Source organism: Saccopteryx bilineata, chromosome 4, assembly GCF_036850765.1.
Source record: "Saccopteryx bilineata isolate mSacBil1 chromosome 4, mSacBil1_pri_phased_curated, whole genome shotgun sequence".
NCBI classification, from domain to species: Eukaryota; Metazoa; Chordata; class Mammalia; order Chiroptera; family Emballonuridae; genus Saccopteryx; species Saccopteryx bilineata.
This window is the reverse complement of record NC_089493.1, coordinates 24,066,896-24,091,938: the sequence shown is the minus strand read 5'-3', so window position 1 is coordinate 24,091,938 and position 25,043 is coordinate 24,066,896. Positions and strand designations below refer to the sequence as shown.

General features: G+C 52.6%; 1 protein-coding gene across 5 annotated transcripts in view; it reads left to right on the top strand.

The window, feature by feature from the left end:
• ADCK1 (aarF domain containing kinase 1) overlaps positions 1–23,923 on the top strand; it is a 122,473-nt gene extending 98,550 nt beyond the window's left edge. For 2 of the 5 annotated variants that reach the window (XM_066276302.1, XM_066276301.1), the window contains exons 6-10: positions 589–705; positions 13,103–13,252; positions 14,429–14,626; positions 19,780–19,973; positions 22,086–23,920. In XM_066276302.1, the coding sequence (XP_066132399.1) occupies positions 589–705; positions 13,103–13,252; positions 14,429–14,626; positions 19,780–19,973; positions 22,086–22,257 (831 nt within the window). In that variant the 3' untranslated portion in view covers positions 22,258–23,920. Of the gene's footprint in view, positions 1–588; positions 706–13,102; positions 13,253–14,428; positions 14,627–19,779; positions 19,974–22,085 lie in introns of all 5 variants that reach the window. The other 3 variants (XM_066276300.1, XM_066276298.1, XM_066276299.1) reach the window with 3 other exon arrangements.
• The last annotated feature ends 1,120 nt before the right edge of the window (positions 23,924–25,043 follow it).

Genomic DNA, 25,043 nt, shown 5'->3' with positions numbered 1-25,043 from the left:
AGGAGAGTGTTTCGTTTTTCCTGTCTCTGGGAAAGAGGAGGACTGGGAACAGGTGTTGGGTTAGGATCCAGCATTGTTTGCCACGGGGTCTTGTAGGAAACGGGTATGAGAAAACTCATGACTTCCCAACCAAAAAAACTTAGCATCCAATAAACATCCATTCATTCACACCTTTATACATTCATGCATAGGTGCACTACCCGGGTGCACAGGTGTGGAAGCTGAGGTGGAGGGTTGAGACTCATACCAGGAGCCTGAAGTGGGCCTGGTGGAAGAGGGAAACAGCTTTTAATGCCATCCCTTGTTCAGGTAGGAGAGGTTCCACACATTTCCCAACAAGTCCCAGTTTTAGTTGTGGCTTTTAATTGAGTCAGGGAAACCTTTCCCTGGTCCCTGAGCAGGAAGGGTCTCTAAAGGAGGGGCTTGTCTCTTGTCCTGCCTCCCTCTTTCCCACCTGTCACTGCTGAGGTCCCTGTCAGGCCTTCTCTCCTGTTCCTGGGAGGAGTGTGTGCTGTTGTTGGCCTCATTTATCCTCGCCCCCGGCTCCCAGCCCCCCAGACTTTTCTGACCTGCCCTTTCCTATTTCAGGTCCCCCAAATCTACTGGGAGCTGTCTACCAAGCGGGTCCTTCTGATGGAGTTTGTGGACGGCGGCCAGGTCAATGACAGGGATTACATGGAGAGGAACAAGATTGACGTCAATGAGGTGAGGCTGGGCACTCACAGCTGCTGTGCAGGGACACGGGGGGGGGGGTTTTGGGGGGGCTGCCCAACAAGGGCAGGTGTGTCCAGGTGAGGTCTCACAGCCCTGAAATGGGGCCCGAGTACGAAGCATCCGCCCAGGTCATTTGGCACAAGCCTCCACCGTCTCCTGAGGTGGGGTTGGCCGCACGCAGAGGGTGCAGCCTGTGCCGAGCCCCACCTAACGGCTCCTGCCTGGACAGGTGAGAGCCATCTGTCTTCTGTACCGTCCAAGCTCCTTAGAGCTGAGTGGCCACAGAGAATGACCGTGAAATCCATGCGTAATCCTCCGCCTCGGGGCCTGGGCACGACCCCTTCCCTCTTCCAACCGCCCTCCCTCCCGCCACTCGAGGGATCAGGGGAAAAGGGGACGGGAGTAGCCAACTGTTTCCACTTCTCAGAAACAGGAGAAAAGGGGCTCTGTCTCCCACCCCACTGGTCTCGGGGAAAGCTGGCCAGTGTGGTGGGACCTGTGCCCCATTTTCCTCTTCCTCCCCAGAGGGTCCCACGTCAGGGTGGGTTTGTACTTCTCTACAACTACAACGTTCATTATGTTTGCAGTCCCTGCTGTGTCCTGGGTGTGGAGGCTCAGAGGGGAAGCAGACTCAGATCCCTCCCTTAGGGAGCTCACAGCCTGCGGTCGGTTAGATACACAGCCACTGGGCTTTCCTGGAGAGTTCTGCTCCGGGCAAAGGACTGGAAAACTACTGCTCTAGTTCAGTGCTCCACTCTACAGGGGGGAGAACAGTTCAGAGAGAGAGAGACAGAGAGAGAGACAGAGAGAGCACGCAAATGTCTTTCCTGAGGTCACGCAGCCAACGTGGGGCTTCGGAGCCTGCCTCCCTCACTGCTGGCTTCTAGGGTGGGCCCGGGAGGGTGGGCAGAGCTGCCTGCCGGGAGGGAGGGAGACTGCTCGCCCACCTCCTCCCCTGTTGGTCGGGGTGGGGACATGTCCTGCATTAGGCTAGGGGTCCTTTGCCCACCAGGACAGTCTTTGGATCCAGTGGGAAAAGGAGAGGGGGATAACCTTTGGCTTTTTCTCAGCATCCTTAAAGGGAAGCAGGGGCTCTCTGCTGGCTGATCAGGAAAGATCCCAGAGTCCCCCCCTCCCCGTTACTGGCATTTAGTTATTGCCAGTTGCAGTGGGATTTTCATTTGGGCAGCACCCCCCAAATCCATTAATCTCTTTGGATCCAGTGAGCTCAGGGCTGTAGTGGCATTTAACCAGAGGCAGCTTTGATTTCAAAGATGAGTACAAAGATGTGCTCTGGTGTGGTTGCTTGCTTGTGGCTGAGTGAGGTCCCTGGGAAGAGGGGACAGTGGGCTGGAGGTGGCCCATGGAGCTGAGGCAGGGTGGAGCCCTCTGGGAGCCCAGTCTGCTCCTGTCCCCACCGTGCAGGCAAAGCCAGCGTTCTGTGCAGAGCTGAGCCTCTGTTGACATACTGTGAATTAGTGGGCAGGTAAATAAACCAGCTTCAGGCCCTGGGTTGGCTTCTATGGGGCAAGGCTGGTGTAGAGTGTTGGCTTTCTGTTTTCTGTGGACATGCAATAGTTGGGCAAGCTGATATGAGGCAGATTTGGGGAAAGCAATAACATTACTAATAATTACTATATGCAACTATGTGCCAGGCATACAACCCATATGATCTCTACTCCTTACCACTGTCCTGCCAAGGATGCATCATTAGCCCCATTTGCAACGAGAAAGCTAATGCTCAGAGAGCTTAAACAACTTGCCCAACATCACATAGCTTTCAGCAGCAGCAGAGCCAGGATTTGAACCCAGGTCTACATGACTTCAGAGTCCTTACTTCTCTACCGTCTCCATCTCCCTCCTAGGGATTTGCCTTGGACCGCAGTGGAATCTGGGCCACGTCAGTAACTCCCCGAGGCAGGAGTTGGAGGACTGACTGAGAAACTTGACCCAGCTGCAAGCTGGCTGCAGCCCGTCTCTCTAGCTTCCAACCAGGGCTGTTTCACCATTTCAGACAAACATGGCTCCATCGGAGAGAGATGAGTGAGAGAGTTAGTGCGCAGCAGGGCTAGCGCCATGCCTGGCATGCCGTTAGCGCTCCAACCGGTCACTGTTGTTGTTTTCATTATTATTATTGCAATCGTTGGGCTCTGTCCTTCCCTCCTTCACCTCCTTTTCCAGTGAATGTTTGCTGACTGCCTGACCCCCTGTGCCAGGGAGTAACCTGAAGAGGCAGGTCTTCTTGTCTCCATTTATCAGATGAGAAATCAGATGCAGACCTAACTTATGTAAGGCCTAGATCTTGATGGTACACCTCAGCGAGTTTCATATGGACGTACCAGGTAACCACCAGCCAGAGAAAGGTACAGATCATTTCTAGCCCCCTGGCAGGCTCCCTCCTGCCCCCTTCGAGTTTGTGCCCTCACCCTGCCTTCTGGCACCATAGATCACTTTTTCTCATTACTGAACTTCATGTAAATGGAACCATATAGTGTAGTCTTTTGGGTCTGGCATGGTCGTCATCAGTCAGCTGTGGGCCTTTTTTGGAAGCTGTTTTCTTCCATTGGTCTGTGGGTTTACCCTTGCTGTAATACCATACTATCTTAATTCCTTAGGAATCCCTAAGGAATCAATTGCTTAATTCCTTAATCCCCTGTGTGACCCAGAAAGCTCTTTGATATTCTGAGATGATGTTATTAATACTTTCATAGAAACGCCAGGCTGGACAGGGTGCCGTGGGCCATGTGTCCATTGTATTGGGCGGATCACCAGTGGGTGATGTTGGGAGAAGACCAGTAATAGGCCCTACTTTGTTCAAATCAGTCTATTGTGTCTCTTACCCACCAGTATCAAAGCTGCCGGCCTCCCGGAAGGCATGCGCACACACACAGAGTATGAAAGACCCCACGTTACTGAACGTTTCTAGCAGGTTTCTGAGGTTCTAAAGTCTCCCTAGGACTGCGGGACTCAGGGGGCCCATCCCTGGAGTGACTCTTCCTCCTGAGGACAGCCTGGCTCTGTGTGTTCCTTGGGGAGGGAAGTACAGTAAAAGGGACAGATAGGAGTGACAAGGGCCAAATCCTTGGGTGGGGGGTGCAGGGTGGTTACTGGCATCTTGGCTGCTACAAGCTGGTGACTCAGCTAGAAGGTGGGATTCAGCAGGGAGTGGCTCTAGAAGGAATCTCGAGGGGGGTGGGGCTGCTCCGGACCCCTGTGGCCACTTGCTGAGTCATCCCCACTCCATTCTGAAGAGGCCCTCTCACCCTGTAGCATCCCAGCCCTGCTGAGCCTAGCGTGTAAGGACCTTAAGACCCGTCTAAGTAACTGGTTCCCAATAGACACTGGTAGAGAAACGCCAGGTTGGGAAGCAAGAGACCTGGGTTCAAACTCCAGCTCTGCCAGTGGCTCACTGTGTGACCTTGGACAAATCACTCTCCCTCTCTGGGCCTCAATTTTCTTATTGAATGTTTTGGATTAGCTGGATTCTCAGGGGTATGTCCTGCTTGGGTATTTGAGAGAGGAATGATACTCAGGTTTCTGGGAGCTAGGACATGAGCCATCTCTTAGAATCACAAGGGAACTTACATAACAGTACAGATTCCCGGGCCCCACCCTAAATGTACTAACCAAAGTCTGGGGTGGGAAGGCTTGAAGAATCTGAATTTTAACAAACTCTCCAGATAGGTTGAGATACTCTGTGAAGTTCAGGAAGCACCTGCCACAAGGCCAGAGGGCCCGGGCACCTCTGATGTTTTGTACCTCCTGGCACAAAGCAGCCCAGCCCAGGTGTCCTCACCCGCCAGGGAACACAGAGCCGTGGGGACCCAGCAGCCCAGGGGCCCTTGTTTGCTTGTACCTCTGAGCCTGGAAGCAGATATCACTGAGGGCCTGACCCGATGATCATATTTGTAAGCCAGTTTAAGAGCTGGCGACAGTGACTGTCGTTGATTTCATTAGAAGCAAAGGTCGTGCGGGAGCGTGTGTTCCAGGCTGGATGGAGCCTCCTCAAGCCACAGGGCGGCTATTGATTGCAGGACCTTTATCGAAGGTTAATTGGATTTCAGTGAGGGTGTATTTAAGACCCAGCCCGGGCTGGGGCCCAATTGAATTTGTGTAAAATTAGCCGAGAGGAAGGTGACAGAGCCTCGAGTTTGGGGTTGGCAGGACGGGGACCGGAGGCGTGGTGGGCAGACGTCTGCAGTCTGTGAAGAATGGGGGTGGGCTCAGGGCTGGGGGCTTGTAAGGACTCCAGCCTATCTGTTCCAGAGGCCTGGGAGCCAGCAGGGGGGCGAGGGTCGGGTGGCCAGTGGTCACTCGTGGACTTTGATCTGGCCCTCTGTCCTCGGCCCTCCTGGGCTGTGGCGTGGCCGCCAAGCCTGTCGTCTTTTTGCTTTTGTCTGGGTTGGGAGTGGAGTGAGAGGTCTAGCTCTTACTCTGAGAGTCTTCCTGCTAATCCTCCCTGTGCAGACCCCAGCTCCTGTTTCAGGTGGAGCCAGGGGCCCTCAGCTGCAGCCTCTCTGGGTCTGAGCCCCTCATCTCTGTGGCCGGAGTGATAATAGTACTAACTTCACAGGGTCCTTATGCAGACTTTGCAAGCTATGAAGTTCTGCTAAAAAAAAAAAAAGAGAGAAATAGTAATTTATAATTTATGGGGTTATTATTCATCGAGGCACGTCTCCTTCCATAGAATCATTGAGAATCTTCTTTGCTTCCCTCTTGTGCACTTACCTCTGTTGTCTGAGTGATGGTCTTTGACTGATGGTGACTCCCCTTCCCCATCTCCTCAGAGTCCCTGCCCCGCCCCGCCCCATGCCACCAACCATGCAGGAGAGGGGTCTGTCTTGCTCAGCACTGCCCCCCCCACCCCCCGTGGCTGGGCCTCTCTGGCTGGGAGGTGGGAGGTGGGAGGTGGGAGGTGGGAGGTGGGAGGTGGGAGGTGCTCAGACCGGGGCAGAGGAGCTGGGGAGTCATGCAGACCCCAGTTACTGCAATCACTAGAAAGAACACACCTTCCCTCGTCCTCCTGTCCGCAGATAGCTGCCTGGACCAGATCTTGAGAAGCTCGGGGATGTTGAAGGGGCCCAGGGCACACGACAGGTTCCTGGAGATCCGTTTCCCCAGTAGCAGGGTGTCAGGAGTGGGGCCCAGTGTCACTCTGGACCCAGCCTTCCTGGTGTGGGTGGTGTGCCTTAGCTACTTGTCAGTCGTGCATCCTTGGTGGCTGCAGCTTCTTGTTGCTGAGTGAGGTACAAGAGCAGCCTGAGGGACTGGTGACAGAAACATGGAGCAGTCGGTGCCGTGCCCGCAGTACCTGCTCCACACGCTGTTACCCTGGGGTTCCCACCCTCGGCCCGCTCTGCCGTGCCAGCAGAAAAGAGGGAGGGGAGTGTGCAGGGAAGAAACCCTTCGCCCGTTTTCACGTTGGCCCAGATTAGGTGGGAGGTGTGGAAATACCTCCCTGGAGTGGGTTGTTGCCCGAGGCAGGGAGTGCCAGAGGGTGCCAGCCTTCCTCCCGTCACCACCTCTTCCAGTGGTCATGGCCCTGAGGATGTCATGGCCCTGAGGATGTCATGGCCCTGAGGATGTCATGGCCCTGAGGATGTCGCCGTGGCCTTTGCGTCTCCCAGGTGATGTCCTCGTTCAAGCCTAATCCAGAGAAGCTTTCACTAAGCGCCCAGAAGCTCCAAAATCAGATTAATCCTCCCAGTTTCCTGAAATTAACTTAGCACCTGTCCTTCCTTCCTCACCATGTCTCCCAACACCTCGTGTGGTGGAGACGTTCCTGTGCCTTCATGTTCAGGGACGTCACTCGGCGTCTGCTAGTCCAAGATCCACCCACTGCTCGCAGAGACGTGGCCTTGTGCTGGGCAGCAGCCAGTAAGTGGGGTTTATATGCCCCAGGGGTGGCCCCTGCAGGGAGGGCGGTGGGGAGAGGAAGGCTAGGCCGTAGTCTGGTCTGTCTTTCAGGCTGTTGTTCTGCCTGAGGAGGCTGGGGCAGGAGCTGGGGGCTAGGCGCAGAGAGTTTGAATTATTAACCTGCTTATACTTCACCCCGGGACACCTACATGATGGTTAATATCCTGCAACACCAACCTCCTGTTTCTTCAGAGATCGTGGCCTTGCTTCCATGACACCCTCCAAGAACATAAATAGACCTTCCCTTGGGGGTGGGAATAAATTAACCCGTGCAATTATAGAATAATTAAAGTACTTTCAGCCACTTCAGTGTTAAGAAAAATCTAAAAATAACTCCTAGATTTGCATATTATTTACTAAATTAATTTTTTACTTGCCCTTTCTGTAGATTCCTGGCTTTCCCCCTCCTTACTGTTAGAGGATAAAGGCATCGCGTGATTACCGACATCCCTTATGGGAGCGGTACGTCGTTTTTATATGGAGCAATGAAAAGACTCCTCCCTGACTCCCCCCCCCCCCCCCCCCGAACATTGGCTTTAGTTAGCAGTGTGTTTTTGGTTAGACAGATGGCCCTGGGCCTCCCTGAGATGCGTCTCCAAATGGCATGACTACCCGGATGCTGTGGGGACCACCAGGGACCTTGGCCGGCCCGGCCTCCCGGCAGGTGCTCTCCCGTGACTAGAAAGGCAGGACGGCCTGAGTGAGAGCTTGTCCCCGGAGTCAGGCCTCCCGAGTGTGGGTCCTGGTTTTCCTGACTGCTGGCCAGGGGACCAAGCTGCTCCCTTGTTTGAAATCTTGCTTCTTCTACCCGTGTACTGCAGAGGGTGGCTGGGGGTCCGTGCGAAGGGCCTGGAACTGCTGGGCACAGAGTGTGAGCTGTAACCACCCGAAGCGGTGTTGCTTCCTGTCTTATGCAGATACCACCATTAATAGGGCAAGGGGAAGCTTTAGAGGAATTGAGTAGACAGTTTTCCAAAGAAGACATACTACTGGCCAACAGGTGCTTGAAAAGGTATACAACATCCCTAATCAAGGAAATGAATATTAAAACCACAACGAGAGATCACCACATACCCATTGGAATGGCTGTTATTGAAAAGACAGGAGATAACAAGCATTGGTGAGGACGTGCAGAAAAGGGAACCCTCCTGCACTGCTGGTGGGAATGTAAATTGGTGCAGCCACTGTGGAAAACAGTGTGGCAGTTCCTCAAAACAGTAAAAACAGAACTATCATGTTATCCAGCAATCTTACTTCCGGGTATATATATCCAAAGGAAACAAAATCAGTATCTGCACCCCCATGTTTATTGCAGCATTATTTTCAATTGTTCTTAATCATGAGATTCAGCTACCGTGCTGTGGAAGGGGTAGGAAAGAGGGTTCCGAGCCCACTGATGGCCTTAGGTGTTTCCTGGGGTCCTTGATGACTTTGTGATGGGGGGGGCTGGATGCCTTTTTCTGAGCAAATTGGTTTCCAGAGACTATTTACTATAACTCTAAAAGGAAAAATACCCCGAATTTAGAAATAAGCCAAGAGTATGCACGTGTTTTAAAGTCATTTTTGAACATTGTTCAACCAGCCTACCGCGGATTTTTTAGTATTTAAGGGAATGTATGTTTGTTAGATTTTGCACTGAAAAATTAATTAAGGGCTCAGACTGAAGTCATATGTCAACCGGTAGATCTTATCCAGTAGAGATGCAAATAATTTCTGCCCAGTAGAAAAGATAACCTCAAAGGTTATGATTTCCTTATTGCCTTGTAGGATAATAACCAGTTTTGTATCTAATGGAGGCATCTTCGGTTCTTACTACTGTTTAAATACCTATAAATACCCAGTCCCTCAAAATTCTCTTTGAACCAGCTCTACCTCCTATTTAGTCCTTTATTGATGAGGTAAATAATCTTTGACATGTGTTCAGTCTATATTAGCATGAGGGTCATATTTTTAACTTTTCAAAAATCACATTTTGATCGTGATAATGAGTACATATTGTTTGGATATGAATACATATCCAAGTTTAAAATAATAAGCTACCCCAATGCAAACACTTGTGTGTCTCACAGCGTAGTGTATAAAGCGCTTTCTCATACGTGATCACATTTTGACCTTGAATCTCAGGGTTTCCCATTGAGGAAGAGGAACAGAAAGGGTTTGTTCCACTTAATGGCTAAGGGAGCACAGAACCAGACTGAGAAGTGAGGTGACTTGTCCCCTAGGTCACACATGTGCTGGGTGGCAGTACCAAGATGGCTGCCCAGACTGGTGCTCCCTCCTGTCTCTGCCTAGTGCCCCCTCTTATTCTGGTGAAATCTGGTGAAAATGAACATCAAGAGCAGCCCCTAAAGGGGAAGACACCCAGGTAGTGGCGGACGCTGGGGTGTTGAAATGGGGAGGGCTGCTCTGGGGGCTTTGCTCGTGCGTAGATGAACTGCAGTTGGCAACACCTCCTCCTCTGGCAGCAGCAACTCACGCTCATGAGCAAGGGCTCCCCTGTCCTGAGTCTGTAGACCCCCCGGAGCCATCCTCCAATGTAGTAATAGGGGGCCCAGAGCGATTAGCAGTGTTTCAGAAAGCTTAAGGGAGATCGTACATCTCCCCATGACAGGTCTGCCCAGACTAAATGAAATGCCGTTTCTCTGCTTTTGGCTGGAATTCCATCAGTTCAGTCTGGCTGCACTGCTTATCTGGGGCTGATCAGGAGCCCCGATTGGACCTTATATGCATCCTTGACAAATAAAAATGAATTATTACTTAGTAAATGCAATTGGTTGGGCAAACACAGCCTTTTAGAGCATGGCTCCATGAAGTTCCAGGCACCTAACCAGGGGGTCCTCAGGGGCACAGAGGTGGGGACTTGCCGAGTCTCCCAGGACCAGCGCTGGCTGGAGCCCCTTTCCCAGGTAACAAAAAATGGTTGCTCTGGGACACCTGACATATCAGCCTGAGTCTGAGAATTTGACATGTAGCAGAGTCCTGCTCCAAATGCTAACAGACACTGAGTACTGGGCCTTCATTTTGCCCAAGGAAACCTAGGAGCTGGAGAGCTGATGATGGCAGGACACAGCATGACACAGGGTAAGTGTCAGGACTTTAGACAACCTCTGGAACCCTGGTTTCTTCATCTCTTTTTTTTTTTTTTTTTCATTTTTCTGAAGCTGGAAACGGGGAGAGACAGTCAAACAGACTCCCGCATGCGCCCGACCGGGATCCACCCAGCACGCCCACCAGGGGCGACGCTCTGCCCACCAGGGGGCGATGTTCTGCCCCCTCTGGGGCATCGCCATGTTGCGACCAGAGCCACTCTAGCGCCTGAGGCAGAGGCCACAGAGCCATCCCCAGCGCCCGGGCCATCTTTGCTCCAATGGAGCCTTGGCTGCGGGAGGGGAAGAGAGAGACAGAGAGGAAAGCGCGGCGGAGGGGTGGAGAAGCAAATGGGCGCTTCTCCTGTGTGCCCTGGCCGGGAATCGAACCCGGGTCCTCCGCACGCTAGGCCGACACTCTACCGCTGAGCCAACCGGCCAGGGCTCTTCATCTCTTATAAAGGTGCAGTGCAACCCAGACTGCCGCTCTCCCAACAGAATTGTGAGGAAGCAGTAACAACAGGGACACCAATGAGAGGTCACCGGCTTCCAAGCACCATGACAGTCTCTCTTTCAAAAAAATTTTCCATTGATTTGAGAGAGAGAGAGAGAGAGAGAGAGAGAGAGAAGCAGCAACTCATTGTTTCATTTAGTTGTGCACTCATTGGTTGCTTTCTGTATATGCCCTGACCTGGCAGCAAACCTGTGACCTTGACGTGCTGGGACAATGCTCTATCCACGGAGACACCCAGCCGGGACCCATGATATTCTCATTTACTCCTGTGCTAGCCCTTGAGAGTGGTCCTGCTATGATTTCTATTTTACTGAAGCTGAGAGTAGAAGCACCTGTTTAAAGTCACAAAGTTCAGTTGAGTGCCTCAGTCAGTAGGGGCCTGGGTAGAATAATGGGAGGTTACTGGAAGGCTGTGGGGTTGCAGCTGGTTGCAATCCTGGGTCTGCCCCTTTCTAGCCATGTAGCTCTGGGGAAGTTAAACCTCAGTGTGTCTCAGTTCCTCATCTGCAAAATGGGGATCATAATTGTACCTACTTTTAGGGCTTTTAGTAAGTAAGAATGGCAGCTGTGGTTACTAACGTAGGGTTATTCTTGATTTATTTTGGGCCCAATTATAATCGATTGGGATTCAGAGGAGATTAATGGGATGAGCATCAGAAGCAGGAACCACAGCATCTGGAAAGAAAACCATGAAAAACCAAAAACATAAAAAAACCACCAGAGAGACAAAGTTGTCAATTACACCCTGGCTGGGTAGCTCGGTTGGTTTAGGGCATCATCCCAGTAAACCAAGGTTGTAGGTTTGATCCCTAGTCAGGACACATACAGGAACAGATCAATGTTTCTCTCTCTCTCTCTCTCTCATCAGTGAATAAATTTAAAAAAGAAGGTCTCTTTTATTAAATGAAAAAGGCAGAGTTAAGGCAGAGTCCTAAACTCACGTTTGACCTGTTATAGGCAAGTAGATGAATAATAGAGCTAGTAATAGAGCTAGTATATGGTACGTAAATTCTACTTCAATAAAGCTGTTTAACAAAATAGAGCCAGTCCCTGCCATGTTTGGAGCTTATGATAGTGGGTTAGATGGTCAGTAATCAAATAATGACATAAGTCTGACCAGGTAGTAGCTTGGTGGATAGAATGTCAACCTGGGACACTGAGGACGCAGGTTTGAAACCCTGAGGTCACTGGCTTGAGTGTGGGTTCATCTGGCTTGAGTGCAGGTTTACCAGCTTGAGTGCGGGTCGCTGGCTTGAGTGTGGGATCATAGACATGACCCCACCATGGTCTCTGGCTTGAGCCCAAACATCGCTGGCTTGAAGCCCAAGGTCGCTGGCTTGAGCAAGGGGTCACTGGCTCGGCTGGAGCCTCCCAGTCAAGGCACATATGAGAAGCAATCAATAAACAACTAAAGTGATGCAATTGAGTTGATGCTTCTCGTCTCTCCCCACCCTCACTCTCTCTCTTCCTGTCTGTCTCTGCCTCTCTCTCCCTCTCTCTCTTTCACTTCCTTAAAAAGAAAAAGTCATAAATAGTGTGTTCATGCCATGAAAGTAAAGTACAACATTTTCTGAGATTGTATGACACGAGGACCTCATCTAGGCTAGGGAGTCAGAGAATGTTTCCCCAGGAAAGTGATGCTGAGTTGGGATGGGAAGAAAGAGAGGAGTAAACCAGATGAAAGGGAGATGAGAAGAATACTCCTGGCAGACGGAATATCACATGCAAAGGCCCTGAGGTAGGAAGGCATGAGGATCACTGGAGAAGAGAAAGAAAGAAATTGTGGCTGGAGTGTCAGTGTGCAAGGTGAGACCAGGGAGAGAGGTTGGACTTGGTTGTGGAAAACTTTGTAGGCCAGGGAAAAGTAGTTGAGTATTCATCCTAAGACCCTAATCCCCACCCAGTGAGCCAGCTCTTCTCCTCTGGCTGGGATATGTTTGTTAGTGACCATGGGGTCCAGCTGAGGCTAAGACAGATGCCAAGGACAGTGTGTCCTGGGTGTCAGCTTTCTGCATTGAGCATCTTTGTCCCCTGGAAACCCAGTGGCAGACCATCTGTGGGCCCGGGTCTGGCTCTATTCAGCAGCTGTTTCCTAGCTGGGAAGAGGCTTTTAGCTTTAATAAAAAGGGAGTAGAGATAAGAAGACCGCCTCGGCAGGGAAAGCAGCAGTGACAGAATGATTTAAACGGCCTTTCCAGTGTCATTTCTTCTGTGCAGACATCATAAATCAGATTAGCATTGGGCTCCGACGGGGAGGGTGTAGGGAAAGGGGCCTGCAGGGAGAGGGGAGAGGGGCTGTGACTCTGGGTCCTCCTGCGGCTGGCCTGGAGCTGGTGGTCACCTATTCCTGGCCCTCATTCCCCTAGCCTTACTCTTTGGGGGAGGGGCAGGGGGACTGACTCTGCCAGCCAAGCTTCCCAGCCCACATTCAACTTTGGGGAAAGAAATGAAAAGGGATTGATAAGAGAAAGAGGGAAGGGAAACGGCGGAAAGTGGAGGGGTGGGTGTGGGAGGTGGGTATTACCGCCATCAGAGAAACCGGAAGCAGTGGTCCTTCTACTCTGCCGAGTATTAAAATCACCATGGGAATTTAAAAGAAAATACTGACACCTGGGCACCAACCCCCACATTCCTGGGTCCCAGGAGATTCTGATGTGCAGCTACAATCGAAAAGAACTGGATGAAAACTCAGCTTCTAGCTTCACCTTAGGAACTCCGCAATCTGAAGCCGTCCCTTTCCCCAGCACTGCTCAGACCCACTCGGCCCCTCAGGCCTTCCTCTTGAAAGTGACCAGATTGCAGGACCGGCGTAGACCTCTCGGAGACAGGTGTTAACGAGGATCAACTCTCACCCTCCTCTCTGTTCTTTCAGATCTCGCGTCTCCTGGGCAAGATGTACAGTGAGATGATCTTTGTCAACGGCTTCGTGCACTGCGACCCCCACCCGGGCAATGTGCTGGTGCACAAGCGTCCGGACACGGGAAGGGTGGAGATTGTCCTGCTGGACCATGGGCTCTACCAGGTAGGAGAGGCCTGGCCTACCCAGCCAGCCCCAGGGTCTGGTCCTGCCTGGACTTAGAGCCCGCTGAATTTCCCTGTGGGCGAAGGAACGGGAGGCAGTTGGCTGAGGTCTCTGGAGAGGCCCTGCCCTAGCCCTGGAGCTGTCCTTTTGTGCAAGTCCCAGTCATATTCCTATGTTTCCTGAGCCTCAGCTTCCTCCCTGGCAAGGCGAGGTTTGTAGTGCCTTCTTTACAGGCCGCTGTGAGGGGAACACGGGCATGTGCCCAGCTGTGTGAAAGTGCTTTGTCAGCCTTGCTGCCTAGGGAAGCCCAGGCCCGCCCAGACCCTGCGTGTGAGCTGCACTCAGATGAGAGGGGACACGATAGGGAGGGTCATTCAGCCCCAGTGACAAGGTGAGGTGTAGCAGGAAAGGGGGCTGGGAACCGCTAGGGACTCTGTCCTCTGGACTGGGGATGCAGAGCTGGTTCAGATGAGCCATGAGTTCTGCCGGGAAGCTGGAAAGTTCAGGGCCAGTCCTGGGACCCAGGGCCTGGTTTGATTCTAGGAGTCAGAGGGTCCTTGGGGAGGTTTTCCCTGTGGTCTCCTACTCCTCCCTTCAGGGCCCTAATTCCACATCCCCGAATCTGGTCCCCTTCGCAAGGCTCCGTGCTGTTGGGCACGTTAGTTTAAGGTGGGCCAACTGCTGTCACACATAGCCCCAAACAAGTGATGGCCACTAATGCTTGCTCGTGTGCCAGTCTGGGTGGTGGAGGAGGCCGAAGGCAGGGGCTGACTGGGGCTCTGCCTCCCAGGCCCCCCTTGGGCTGGTCTTGCCATCTGCAGCCAAGGGGGTAAGGGCGTGGAGGAGGTGCATGGGCCAGGTCTGGAGGTGGAGCTTCTGCCATATTCTATCAATCAGAGCTCAGGCAGAGGGCCCGACTGCCACGTCCAACTGGGAGGGAGGCGGGGAATGTGATTTCGGTGGGCACTTGGTAATTTCTGCCAATTAGGACCAAGACTGGCCAAATAGTAGCTTTGAACTTGGACCTTCAGGGATGGCTGAACATTGGGAGAGGGGAGCAGACATGCAGGGGCCATGGTCTTCGTCCATCCCCGTTCACAGTGGTCACTCCAGCCAGGGCCTAGGTCTGCTGTAGGGAGGGAGGCTCAGGTCCCGACCCGGCCGCTCCTGCCACAGGTGCTCACGGAGGAGTTCCGCCTGGACTACTGCCACCTCTGGCAGTCGCTGATCTGGACCGACATGAAGCGGGTGGAGAAGTACAGCCAGCGCCTGGGAGCCGGCCGTCTCTACCCCTTGTTTGCCTGCATGCTGACTGCGCGCTCGTGGGACTCGGTCACCAGGGGCATCAGCCAGGCTCCGGTCACTGCCACTGAGGTGGGTGCCCCTCACCTCCCGGCCTGCCCTCTCTGAATGCAAGGAGCAGAACCAGGGGTGGCCTGGGACCCCTTCCTGTCCAGGGTCTGAGGTCCTGCCTGGTGGGCTGTTGGGGGTGGCATGGTGGGCACAGATGGAGGTGCACTGGATGAGGAGGAGGAGGGGAGAAGCAGGATCCCTGGATGGCAGGAGGGCCATCCACGTAGCAGCCTCATCAGCCCAGAGTACAAACGGGCCACGTTAACCACGTGACCAGCCGTCCGTGGCTTTCACTCCAACCTGCTCCCAGAAGATTTCAGGCTTCCACGTTCCCCCCAGGACATCTGGGAATTGCCAGGTCCCACTTCTGCTGCCTTCTCCTGGGTACTGTCTCCCACTGTGTGGTTCCTCTGGGTACCCTCCCTGCTTTACTGATAATGCATGGAGAGTCTCAGTTTTCATGTGGTGCTGCTTGTCTCATTGTCCTGGGGGGTTTTAGTGAAACAGCTTTTTGATCTCCTTGTAGTTCATTTTTTCATTGGATCTAGACAGCAGTCCCACATCTCCTCCCTGTACCTGTTTTCACCTCTGTCCCACCACAGGGACTTACGCGGCGGCTCATTCTGCTTAGCTCAGAGTTCCCTCCCTCCCCGCTTCTCAATCCATCATGGAATGGATTCTGTCTTCCCAGCCTGTCAGTTTGCCAGACTCATGCAGACTTGCCCGTATCCATACGGGAATGGGCTGGGCTCACAAGGGCCAGGGCCCTGCTTGTGCAGTTAGAAGACCTGGGTTCTATTTCCAGCACCTACTCTTCCTGGTGGCATGGCCTTGGATAGTTCTTGTCACCTCTTTGAGCCTCAGGGGGTTCGCCTGTAAGCTGCCTTGTGGTAGGTGGCTTTAGGAATGGCTGGACCCAGAGTGTCAAACGATATCACCAAAGAGGCCACCTGTTGCCATCTCTTCATTCTGCTTTCCTCCAAGTTGACATTGTTCCCCAGCAAGCTTGGTGGCAAAGATGACCACCAGCTGCCCTAGGCCCACACAGCTTTAAAGCTTGTCATCTCAGAAGGGAGACAGTCCCCCTCCTTTGTTGGATAGGGGTGGTCATTTCTGCTGTACTGACAGTGCATGGCAAGTGCCTGTCGTAGGTCCTGAGGTTCATTCCCTGAACAGACACTTGTGTTTGCTGGACCCTGGATGTGGTGCTGAGAACCCAGTGATGAACAGAAACAGTCCTTCTTTGTAATTTGTGCTGTGATTGAGGGAGGCAGACAGTAAACAAGAGAACAAACAGGTAAATGGAGTAATTGCAGGTTGTGGGGATCAGGGAGGAGACAAGCTTGTGATGGGCGTGCTGTGAATTGAGTACTCAGAGAAGCGATCTCTGAGGAGTTGATATGTAAGCTGAGGCCTGCAGGACAAGGAAGGTACCAGCCACAGGAAGAGCTTGGAGAAGGCATTGCAGGCAGAGGGGACACGGTGTGTGAGGCCGGGGGAAAGGAGCGTCAGTGTGATCTGGAGTGTGGCGAGGTGGTGGCGGAATGGGAAGAATTTGGAGCACCGGGCAGAGGAGCATCACTCAGAGCCCATGAGCCATGGGGAAAAGTTCAAATGAATTCTTAGTACAAAGCAAAGCCTTCAACAGGTTTTTAGCAGGAGGACATCCTCAGACTTGCTATTTTAAGTATTTCTGTGGAGTGGAGCAAGATGAGCAGTAGGTGATCAGTGAAGAGGCTGGGGCAGAATTCCACGTGGAGAGGTGCTGGGACTCAGACTGCACTAATGGCAATGGAGGTGGAGAGAAGCAGATGGAGACAAGATGCATTTTGGACTAAAGACCAAGAGGCTGTTCTGTTGGCTTGGAGAGAGGATGAAAAGTTGGATCATAGCTCTTTGGGGTGAATGACAGGACAGGGGAGGGTGGTGCCACTTCTTGATATGGTAAGACTTTGGGAAGGACATATTGGGGTGGGGGTATCAGTAGTTCTATTGAACATTCAGATAGAGGTGTCATGGGCAGTTAAACCTGGAGCTCAAAGAAGAGGTTCAAGCTTGAGATATAAATTTGGGAGGCCTCAGCATATAGGTGGCATTTAAAACCATATGCATGGACAAGATCAAATGGCATAAGCAGATACTTAATAAATATCTGTTTTTATTAACTAAATGTGAATTTTATTTTTGCATTTTTATTCATTCCTAAAGACCCAGTATAAGTGCTACGGTAGTAGTCTGCTTGGGTTGACAGAGTAGAATGTCATCAACTGGGTGTCTTAACAACAGAGATTTACTTTCTCGTAGTTCTGGAGGCTTGAAGTCCAATATCAAGGCACCATTGGGTTGGTTTCTGGTGAGAGCTGTCTTCCTGGCTGGCAGATGGCTGCCTTTTCATTGTGTTCTCACAGGACCCTTCTTTTGTGTGTATACACTCCTGCTATCTCTTCCTCTTTTTTTTTTTTTTTTTTTTCTTTTTTCATTTTTCTGAAGCTGGAGAGACAGGGAGAGACAGTCAGACAGACTCCCACATGTGCCCGACTGGGATCCACCCGGCACGCCCACCAGGGGCGATTCTCTGCCCACCAGGGGGCGATGCTCTGCCCATCCTGGGCGTCGCCATGTTGCAACCAGAGCCACTCTAGCGCCTGAGGCAGAGGCCACAGAGCCATCCCCAGCGCCCGGGCCATCTTTGCTCCAATGAAGCCCTGGCTGCTGGAGGGGAAGAGAGAGACAGAGAGGAAAGCGTGGCGGAGGGGTGGAGAAGCAAATGGGCGCTTCTCCTGTGTACCCTGGCCGGGAATCGAACCCGGGTCCTCCGCACGCTAGGCCAACGCTCTACCGCTGAGCCAACCAGCCAGGGCATCTCTTCCTCTTCATGTGAGGACATCAGTCCTGTCAAATTAGGGGCCCTCTTGTGAATTCACTTAACTTTAATTACCCCCTTAAAGGCTCTGTCTCAGTAAGTAGTCACATTGGGGTTAGAACTTCAACTTAGGTATTGGGGGGGGCAATTCAGTCCATAGCCCCAACCCAGGGAGCCCTCTCTGTATAGCTATATGAACTTCTGAGGAGTTGGTGAGTGCCTGGAGGACAGGCATCCTGTCTGCTACCTCTCTGTATAAGGTCTCTGCAGTTCTGGGGCTGGGGCTGGTAGAGAAGGGTTTGTATACGTGCTGGAGACGTGGACTCCATTTACTCTGGACAAAAACCCAAGCAGAGGATAAACTTGGTCTAGGCCAGAGATGTTAAGGGCTCAGTTTTCCGAGTCCTAGTCTTACTTCAAATTAGGAAACCTCTAATATTGTATCAAGGAGGATGTTTTCCCAACTAAAAGTGGCTTAAAGAGTTAGGAATCTGCTCTCTCCATAACAAGCCTGTCAGCAGATCAACACCCTCAGGCCTTTGGGCCGACTCCTCTGCGATTCTTGTTGTTTTCTTCTCTTGATTCCAAGATGAAACCTTTACATCTTTGTTCTGTGGTGTCTGAGGTGGGAGTGAGGGCTTTTTCCTCTCATATATTGTTTCTTAAGAGCAAGCAAACCTTTCCTAGAAATCCCCGCAAAGACTCCTCCTTGTGTCTCATTGGCCAGAATGATGTCACATTGTCTATGCCTAAACCAATCATTTGGCAGGGACATTGAGCTCAGAGCCGGTATTGGCTGAGATCCGTCAGTGATCTGGGGCTAGGGAGGAGCTCTGCCTCCCCGGAGAGCAGGGTCCCAGGGTATCCAATGAACAGAAATGGGGTTCTTTTGACAAAGGAAAATGGGAGATGGCTGTCGGATTAGTGCAGACACCCAACGGGGCCTACTGCAGACACCCACCGTCAGGATGTGTCTGAGCTTGAAGGCTGTGACGCTCCCACTGGGTAGTCTGGGTGGACGCAGGTGCTTTCTGTTGGCCCAAGAGGGGCTGTCGCCAGGCCAGGCCCTGCCTTGCTGAGAGGGGGTCCCCATGGTGAGCGGGGCTTTGATGAGGCCTCAGCCCTCCAGCTGGGTGACCTGCAGCTGTGATGGGAGGCAGCGGGCAGGCAGACAGCCTCTTGGTGTCTGGCTCCGTGTTGAGATGTTCCAGTCTGATAGCTCCTGCCTGAGGGACATTTCAAGTTTCACAGCGACTCAGTTATCAGCAGTGTCCATGTGTCCCTGGGAGGGCAGAGAGTTCTGCTTCTGCTGCAGAAAGCGGCCAGGCGGCGAAGCCTTTGGCAGCACTACTGGGCCCCTCGTGACTTCGGTTGGCACCGAGCACCACCTCCCCATGCCTTATCTCTGATGGCCCTCTCGGTATCACTGGGAGGGTGGCACAGAGGGTATGAGCAGTTCCAGTTTTTAGGTGAGGGTACTGGCTCGGGAAAGGTGAGAGGAGTTGCTTAGCTCACACAGTCTGCGTGAGGTGAGAGGCAGTGTAGTTGGGTGGTGAGGGCCTGGGCTTCGGAGCGGGACCGCCTGAGTTTGAATCCGGACTCACCAGTTCCTAGCTGTCAACCTTGGGCAAGTTACTTAACTTCTCAGTATCTCAGTTGCCCACTCTCAAAGGGATAATACCCTCGCCTGATAAGGTTGTTGTGAGGATTAAATGAGTTAATACACGCAAGCATTTTCAAAGTGTCCAGCTTACTTGGTGAATGTGTAGTATATGTTGGCCGATGACATTGTCATTGTCATTGTTTCTCTGGAGACCAAAGAGGGATCAGAGCCCCACTGTCATACTCAGGACTCTAGTTGGGGACAGGACTCTGCCCAGAGCCATACAAGGCTCAGGTATGGGAAAGGGTGGAGAGTAACTCAGGGGTGGACCGTGGGCTGAGAGGCTGGCTCCAGCCTCACCAAATGGTTGGTGGGGAGATAGATTTCCTGCCCCAGTCTGTTTGGAGGCTGGGGGATGGGTGCTGGTGACCTTGGCTGTGGGGAGCTGGGACAGCAGAGCTGCAGATGTGCCTCCATGCTGGTCCAGTGCTTGACGAGAAGTTGGGGTGAGACGTCCCATCCAGGTGTGTCAAAGCTCCTTGTGCTGAGCTTCCCTTTGGGAAGGGTTTCTGGTGGTCTTCAGGCAGCTGTGCTAGGAGTTCCCTCCTGGAGCTTCCTCGCAACCCCCCAGGTCACCAGCTTGGATACTCGCCATCCTGGGCTCCACTTTCCACACCAACCATTTCTGTCTCCCTGTTGCTGCTTTAGGACTCAGAGATCCGCGACAATGCGGCCAACTACCTCCCCCAGATCAGCCAGCTCCTCAACCACGTGCCACGCCAGATGCTGCTCATCTTCAAGACCAACGACCTGCTGCGCGGCATCGAGGCCGCCCTGGGCACCCGCGCCAGCGCCAGCTCCTTCCTCAACATGTCGCGTTGCTGCATCAGAGCGCTGGCTGTGTGAGTGTGGCCTCCGGCCTCCCCTCCCCTCCAGCAGCTTGTGCTGCCCCAGGAGTCCTGCTCACCTCCGCTCCCCCCACAGTCCCCAGTATCCCAATCTCCGATCTCCCTGCAGGAAGGTAGGGGCGGAGAACAGCTCCAGTGAACTGGCTGAGGCCCCCGGGCAATGCTTTGGGTGGTCCAGAGTGCTACCCGCATTTGGTAAAATGCTGGGTTCTAGGACCTCACCCTCTTGGTCAAATGCAGGAGTCCCCAAACTTTTTACACAGGGGGCCAGTTCACTGTCCCTCAGACCATTGGAGGGCCAGACTATAAAAAAAACTATGAACAAATCCCTATGCACACTGCACATATCTTATTTTAAAGTAAAAAAACAAAACGGGAACAAATACAATATTTAAAATAAAGAACAAGTAAATTTAAATCAACAAACTGACCAGTATTTCTATGGGAGCTATGGGCCTGCTTTTGGCTAATGAGATGGTCAATGTGCTCCTCTCACTGACCACCAATGAAAGAGGTGCCCCTTTTGAAGTGCGGCGGGGGCTGGATAAATGGCCTCAGGGGGCCGCATGCGGCCTGCAGGCCGTAGTTTGGGGAATCCCTGGTCAACTGTTTCAGGTTATCCTTACTCTCAGTTACTAAGTTTGGAATGTTTTCTGAAAGTCTCAGTCCCATCCAAGTGTCCCCTGGGCTTGGGATCAGGATGCCCTGATGTGTGTCCCATCTCGGTCCGGTCCTGGCACCACCCGTCTCCCCGGTACTGGCCAGACAGCGAGGCCAATATTCTTTTCCCTACAGGTGACTGTGACTCATAAAAGTGTTGTCAGGAGGCTGTAGACTCGCCCTGGCCAGTTGGCTCAGAGGTAGAGTGTTGGCCTGACGTGTGGAAGTCCCGGGTTCAATTCCTGGCCAGGGCACACAGGAGAAGCACCCATCTGCTTCTCCACCCTTCTCCTTCTTCTTCCTCTCTGTCTCTCTCTTTTCCTCCCGCAGCCAAGGCTCCATTGGAGCAAAGTTGGCTCAGGTGCTGAGGATGGCTCCATGGCCTCCACCTTAGGCGCTAGAATGGCTCTGATTGCAGCAGAGCAGTGCCCCAGATGGGCCAAGCATTGCCCCCTGGTGGGCATGCCAGGTGGATCCCAGTCAGGTGCATGTGGGAGTCTGTCTGTCTGCCTCTCCCCCGCTTCTTACTTCAGAAAAATACAAAAAAAAGAAAAAGAAAAAAAAGAGGCTATAGGCTCCCTCAAGATTTCAGATCTTTTTAGAGGCCTCATTGCCCTGGGGTGTTGATGGGGAAGGGAAAGGTACTTCCCCAGGGAAGTGGGGTACCTCCCCACTAGTGGCAGAGGAGCGAGAGTTTTAGGCCCTTCCACCTGAGGGTGGCTAATTCATGGGAAGGCCTGTGCTCTGGCTGACTGTTCTCCCCCGAGAGGGGAGGCCTAGACGGGGGCCAGCACCCAGTCTACCCACCTAAGGTGGGGAATGGGTCACTTCGGCCAGCCAGTTGGTGAAGACAGAGTTGACCACATATATCATGTACCCACTCTCAAATATCAAATCAGATGATAGCAAAATAGACGGTACATGGGAAGGGCTGAATATGATTTAGTCTTCCTTTGAGGGTTCAGGAAACGAAGTTTTGGGTAGGTCATCGTCACAAACACCAGCTTTCCTCCCCCCCCCTTGTGCTGGAGCCGGGGGACTGAGCTGGGCTGCCTCCAGAACCGCCTCAGCCTCCTGGGGCCACCTGACCAGGTTTCCAGGTGACCCCTTGCCTTTAAAAAGTTTGGGAAAAAGTTTTTATTTGAGTTTGAGGGATTCTGGCTTGATAAGTATTAATTATACCTTTGGAAAAAGAGAAGCATTGAAACATTGTGCCCAGTGGCTCCACGAGGCCTCTGGGGCCCTGTGAAACAGTGGCCCTTGCTGACCCCACTTGTCAGGAGTCCTCCTGGGAACAGCTGAGTTCCTCTTGTCCCTGATTGGGCAGTGGACGGTCACAGGACCCGTCCATTGGGGCAGGGAGCTGGCGGGTTGGCTCCCTGGTGATCCTGAGTGTTTCTTGCCTCTTTATCTCTTGTTCTCTCCCCTTTTCTTGTCCCTCCGCAGGCACAAGAAGAAGAATACCCGTTCGTTCTTCAGAAGGACCCAGATCTCTTTGGGCGAGGCCTTCAGCTTGTGGCAGATCAACCTTCATGAACTCGTTCTGCGTGTGAAGGCGTTAAGGCTGGCCAGCTGGGTCTTGGCCCTGCTTTGCTGGCTGTTGCCTGCTCCACACTGAATGGACTTTCTTTCCCCTTCCTTTTTTCAGAGTGGCTCTATGGTGGGCAAGGGGTCTCTTCACGCATTCTTTAGTCATGTCCCTGCCAGCTGGCCTGTTTCTGCCACATGGTGGGCTGGAGCCCTTTGGTCACGGTCCATCGCCGCCTTATACTCCACCTCTGGGGTTCCTGTCCTGCACTGTAGCCCGTCTCTGGGCCCACGGGCCGACCCACACAGTAGGCTTCTCTCCTTACCAGGGAGATGGCATATGGTCTGCTTTCTGATTCCCGCCACGTCCCCCAACATCTGTTAGCCCTTCCTTTGCCGAGATGGACCGTGAATGTCACTGAAGGCACATGTAACGTGCAGGAGGTTGGGTTTTATTGGGGGGAGCGCGGCCTCTGAGCCTGCGGGAGCAGGTTCCTCTCCTTGTCCTGTCACTGCCCAGAGCTGCTGCACCTTAGTGAGTGGCTGGGCCACTGGGCAGACTGTGCTGCGGCCATGAGTTCCCTGTGTCCTGGTGACCCTTTGGTGTTTTATGTGCCGTGTGTTCAATAAAACCCCCTCAGGGTTGCAGGGAAGGTTTTGGTTGGTGGGATTTTTATTCTAGGTTGGGAGTGAATCCACACTGGCCATTAGGTAGGAGTGGACCTTGACACCACGTGCCATTGTGTTGCCTGTGTGTTCTTCCAGCCCGCCACTGTGGGGCCACTTCAGGCTTCTTGTAGGTTTCTCTCATCCTCCGATACTTAGATCTTAGTTGGAGTTGTTAGAAGCCCAAGGCCAGGAACTCAGGGGCTCAGCTAAAACCTCAGACTTTGGTTCCCCGGGGTTCTCACCTTATTCCCTGTGACCTGGCACCTGCCTCGTTCTCCCGACAGCTTCCTGACGTAGCCCTTTGGTTCATCATTCGATGCCCCCGGTCCAGGAGACTGTAGTCCGGACCCCTTGGCATGGCTGGGGTTCCACCCGGACACCTCCTTGTCACCTGTCTGGACTCTGCTTCACCTCACTGCCTGCCGCCAGCCGGCCCCTCTCCCAGCACGGTCACCTGCCCCTGTTTCCGGGACATCCCCTGGTCCTGGGCCTGCGTGCTCTCTAGGTGCTACTGGATTGGATGTCCCCACACTCTGTTCATTGCTCCTGGTCAGTATGGACCAGGAATCCCACAGAGGGAACCTTTGACTTCCAGGAAGTTGAGCTTGTTGGAGGGGAGCGGATCTCCGAGCCTGCTGGAGAACAGTTCCCTGTCCTCGCCCTGTCACCGCCCAGAGGTGTCACACCCCAGATTCGGTGGGGCCTAACTCTCACTGAGCAACTTGGCTCGCAGACAGCAATTGTGTTTGAGTCTCTCTGATCTTACTTCATTCATGGGGCAGAAAACCCCCGAATTTGAGTCTTATTTTCTGTTCTCATTACTCATCGTATAAGAAGCAGATTTTCCACTGACCAGAGGTAATTCACAACCCTTTTATTTACTGAAAGAATTAATTGTTCTTAGTGACCAATTGGATGTACCCAGGGACCCAAGAGAATAGTTTGCAAGATCTGTTACTAATCATGAGGGTGCATTCTGGAAATTGTATTTTATGGTGTCTTTTATAGCCACTGAAGTAAATATAAATGTCCTTTCCATTCGAGGTAATGGTTACTTGCTTTTCACTTTTGGTTTAACGGTTGGCTTCCTGCAGGCCTGAGAAGTAAAACATCAGCATGTTGCCAGTGAGCCGAGCACCCTGAGCAGATCTCCAGGGAGACTAGGGAGTCTGGGAGAGTTTGGGGTACACGACACTTTTAAAATAGGAGAAGAGTAGGTTGATTATTGAGTGCCTTCCATGCGTGTAAATAAGTTCTGTCATTGAATTATCCATCAGCTCTGTGAGGAAGAGGAGTCATTAGCATCATCTTACAGAGATGGGAAGCAAGGCTCAGAGAGGTTTAGTAATTTGCCTAGAGTCACACAGCTGCTGAATGGTGGCCTATGCTTTTTTTTTTTTTAATCCCATAGCGCTGTAGACATGGATCGTACTTGCTGCTTGGGCTGTCATATGTACCTGCACTGGGTCTCAACACCCTGATTTGGGAGGAAATTAGATATTCAGTGGAGGTGGGGGAGTAGAAGGGTAAGGGAGACAAAGAGTCCCGGAAAATGCAGGCGGAGTCCAGATGTTCCCCGGGGCCTAGGATAGGATGGACCTGGACGACTACACTCAGCAGTGCAGTGTGACACTGACCACTCAGAGTAGGATGGGCCTGGACTACTACACTCAGCAGTGCAGTGTGACACTGACCACTCAGAGTAGGATGGGCCTGGACCACTACACTCAGCAGTGCAGTGTGACACTGACCACTCAGAGTAGGATGGGCCTGGACCACTACACTCAGCAGTGCAGTGTGACACTGACCACTCAGAGTAGGATGGGCCTGGACCACTACACTCAGCAGTGCAGTGCGACACTGACCACTCAGAGTAGGATGGGCCTGGACCACTACACTCAGCAGTGCAGTGTGACACTGACCACTCAGAGTAGGATGGGCCTGGACCACTACACTCAGCAGTGCAGTGTGACACTGACCACTCAGAGTAGGATGGGCCTGGACCACTACACTCAGCAGTGCAGTGTGACACTGACCACTCAGAGTTAGTGCAGACTCCACAGGCTTAAGGTCAGGGTGCCTGTGAGACTGCTCCCACTTCAGGCACAAGCTGCAGATTTGGGGGTCTCACTTTAGACACAAGCTGCAGTTCTGACCAATTGACTTCAGGGTCAGAATTTGGAGGGCCCCCCATTCCCTTCAGATTTA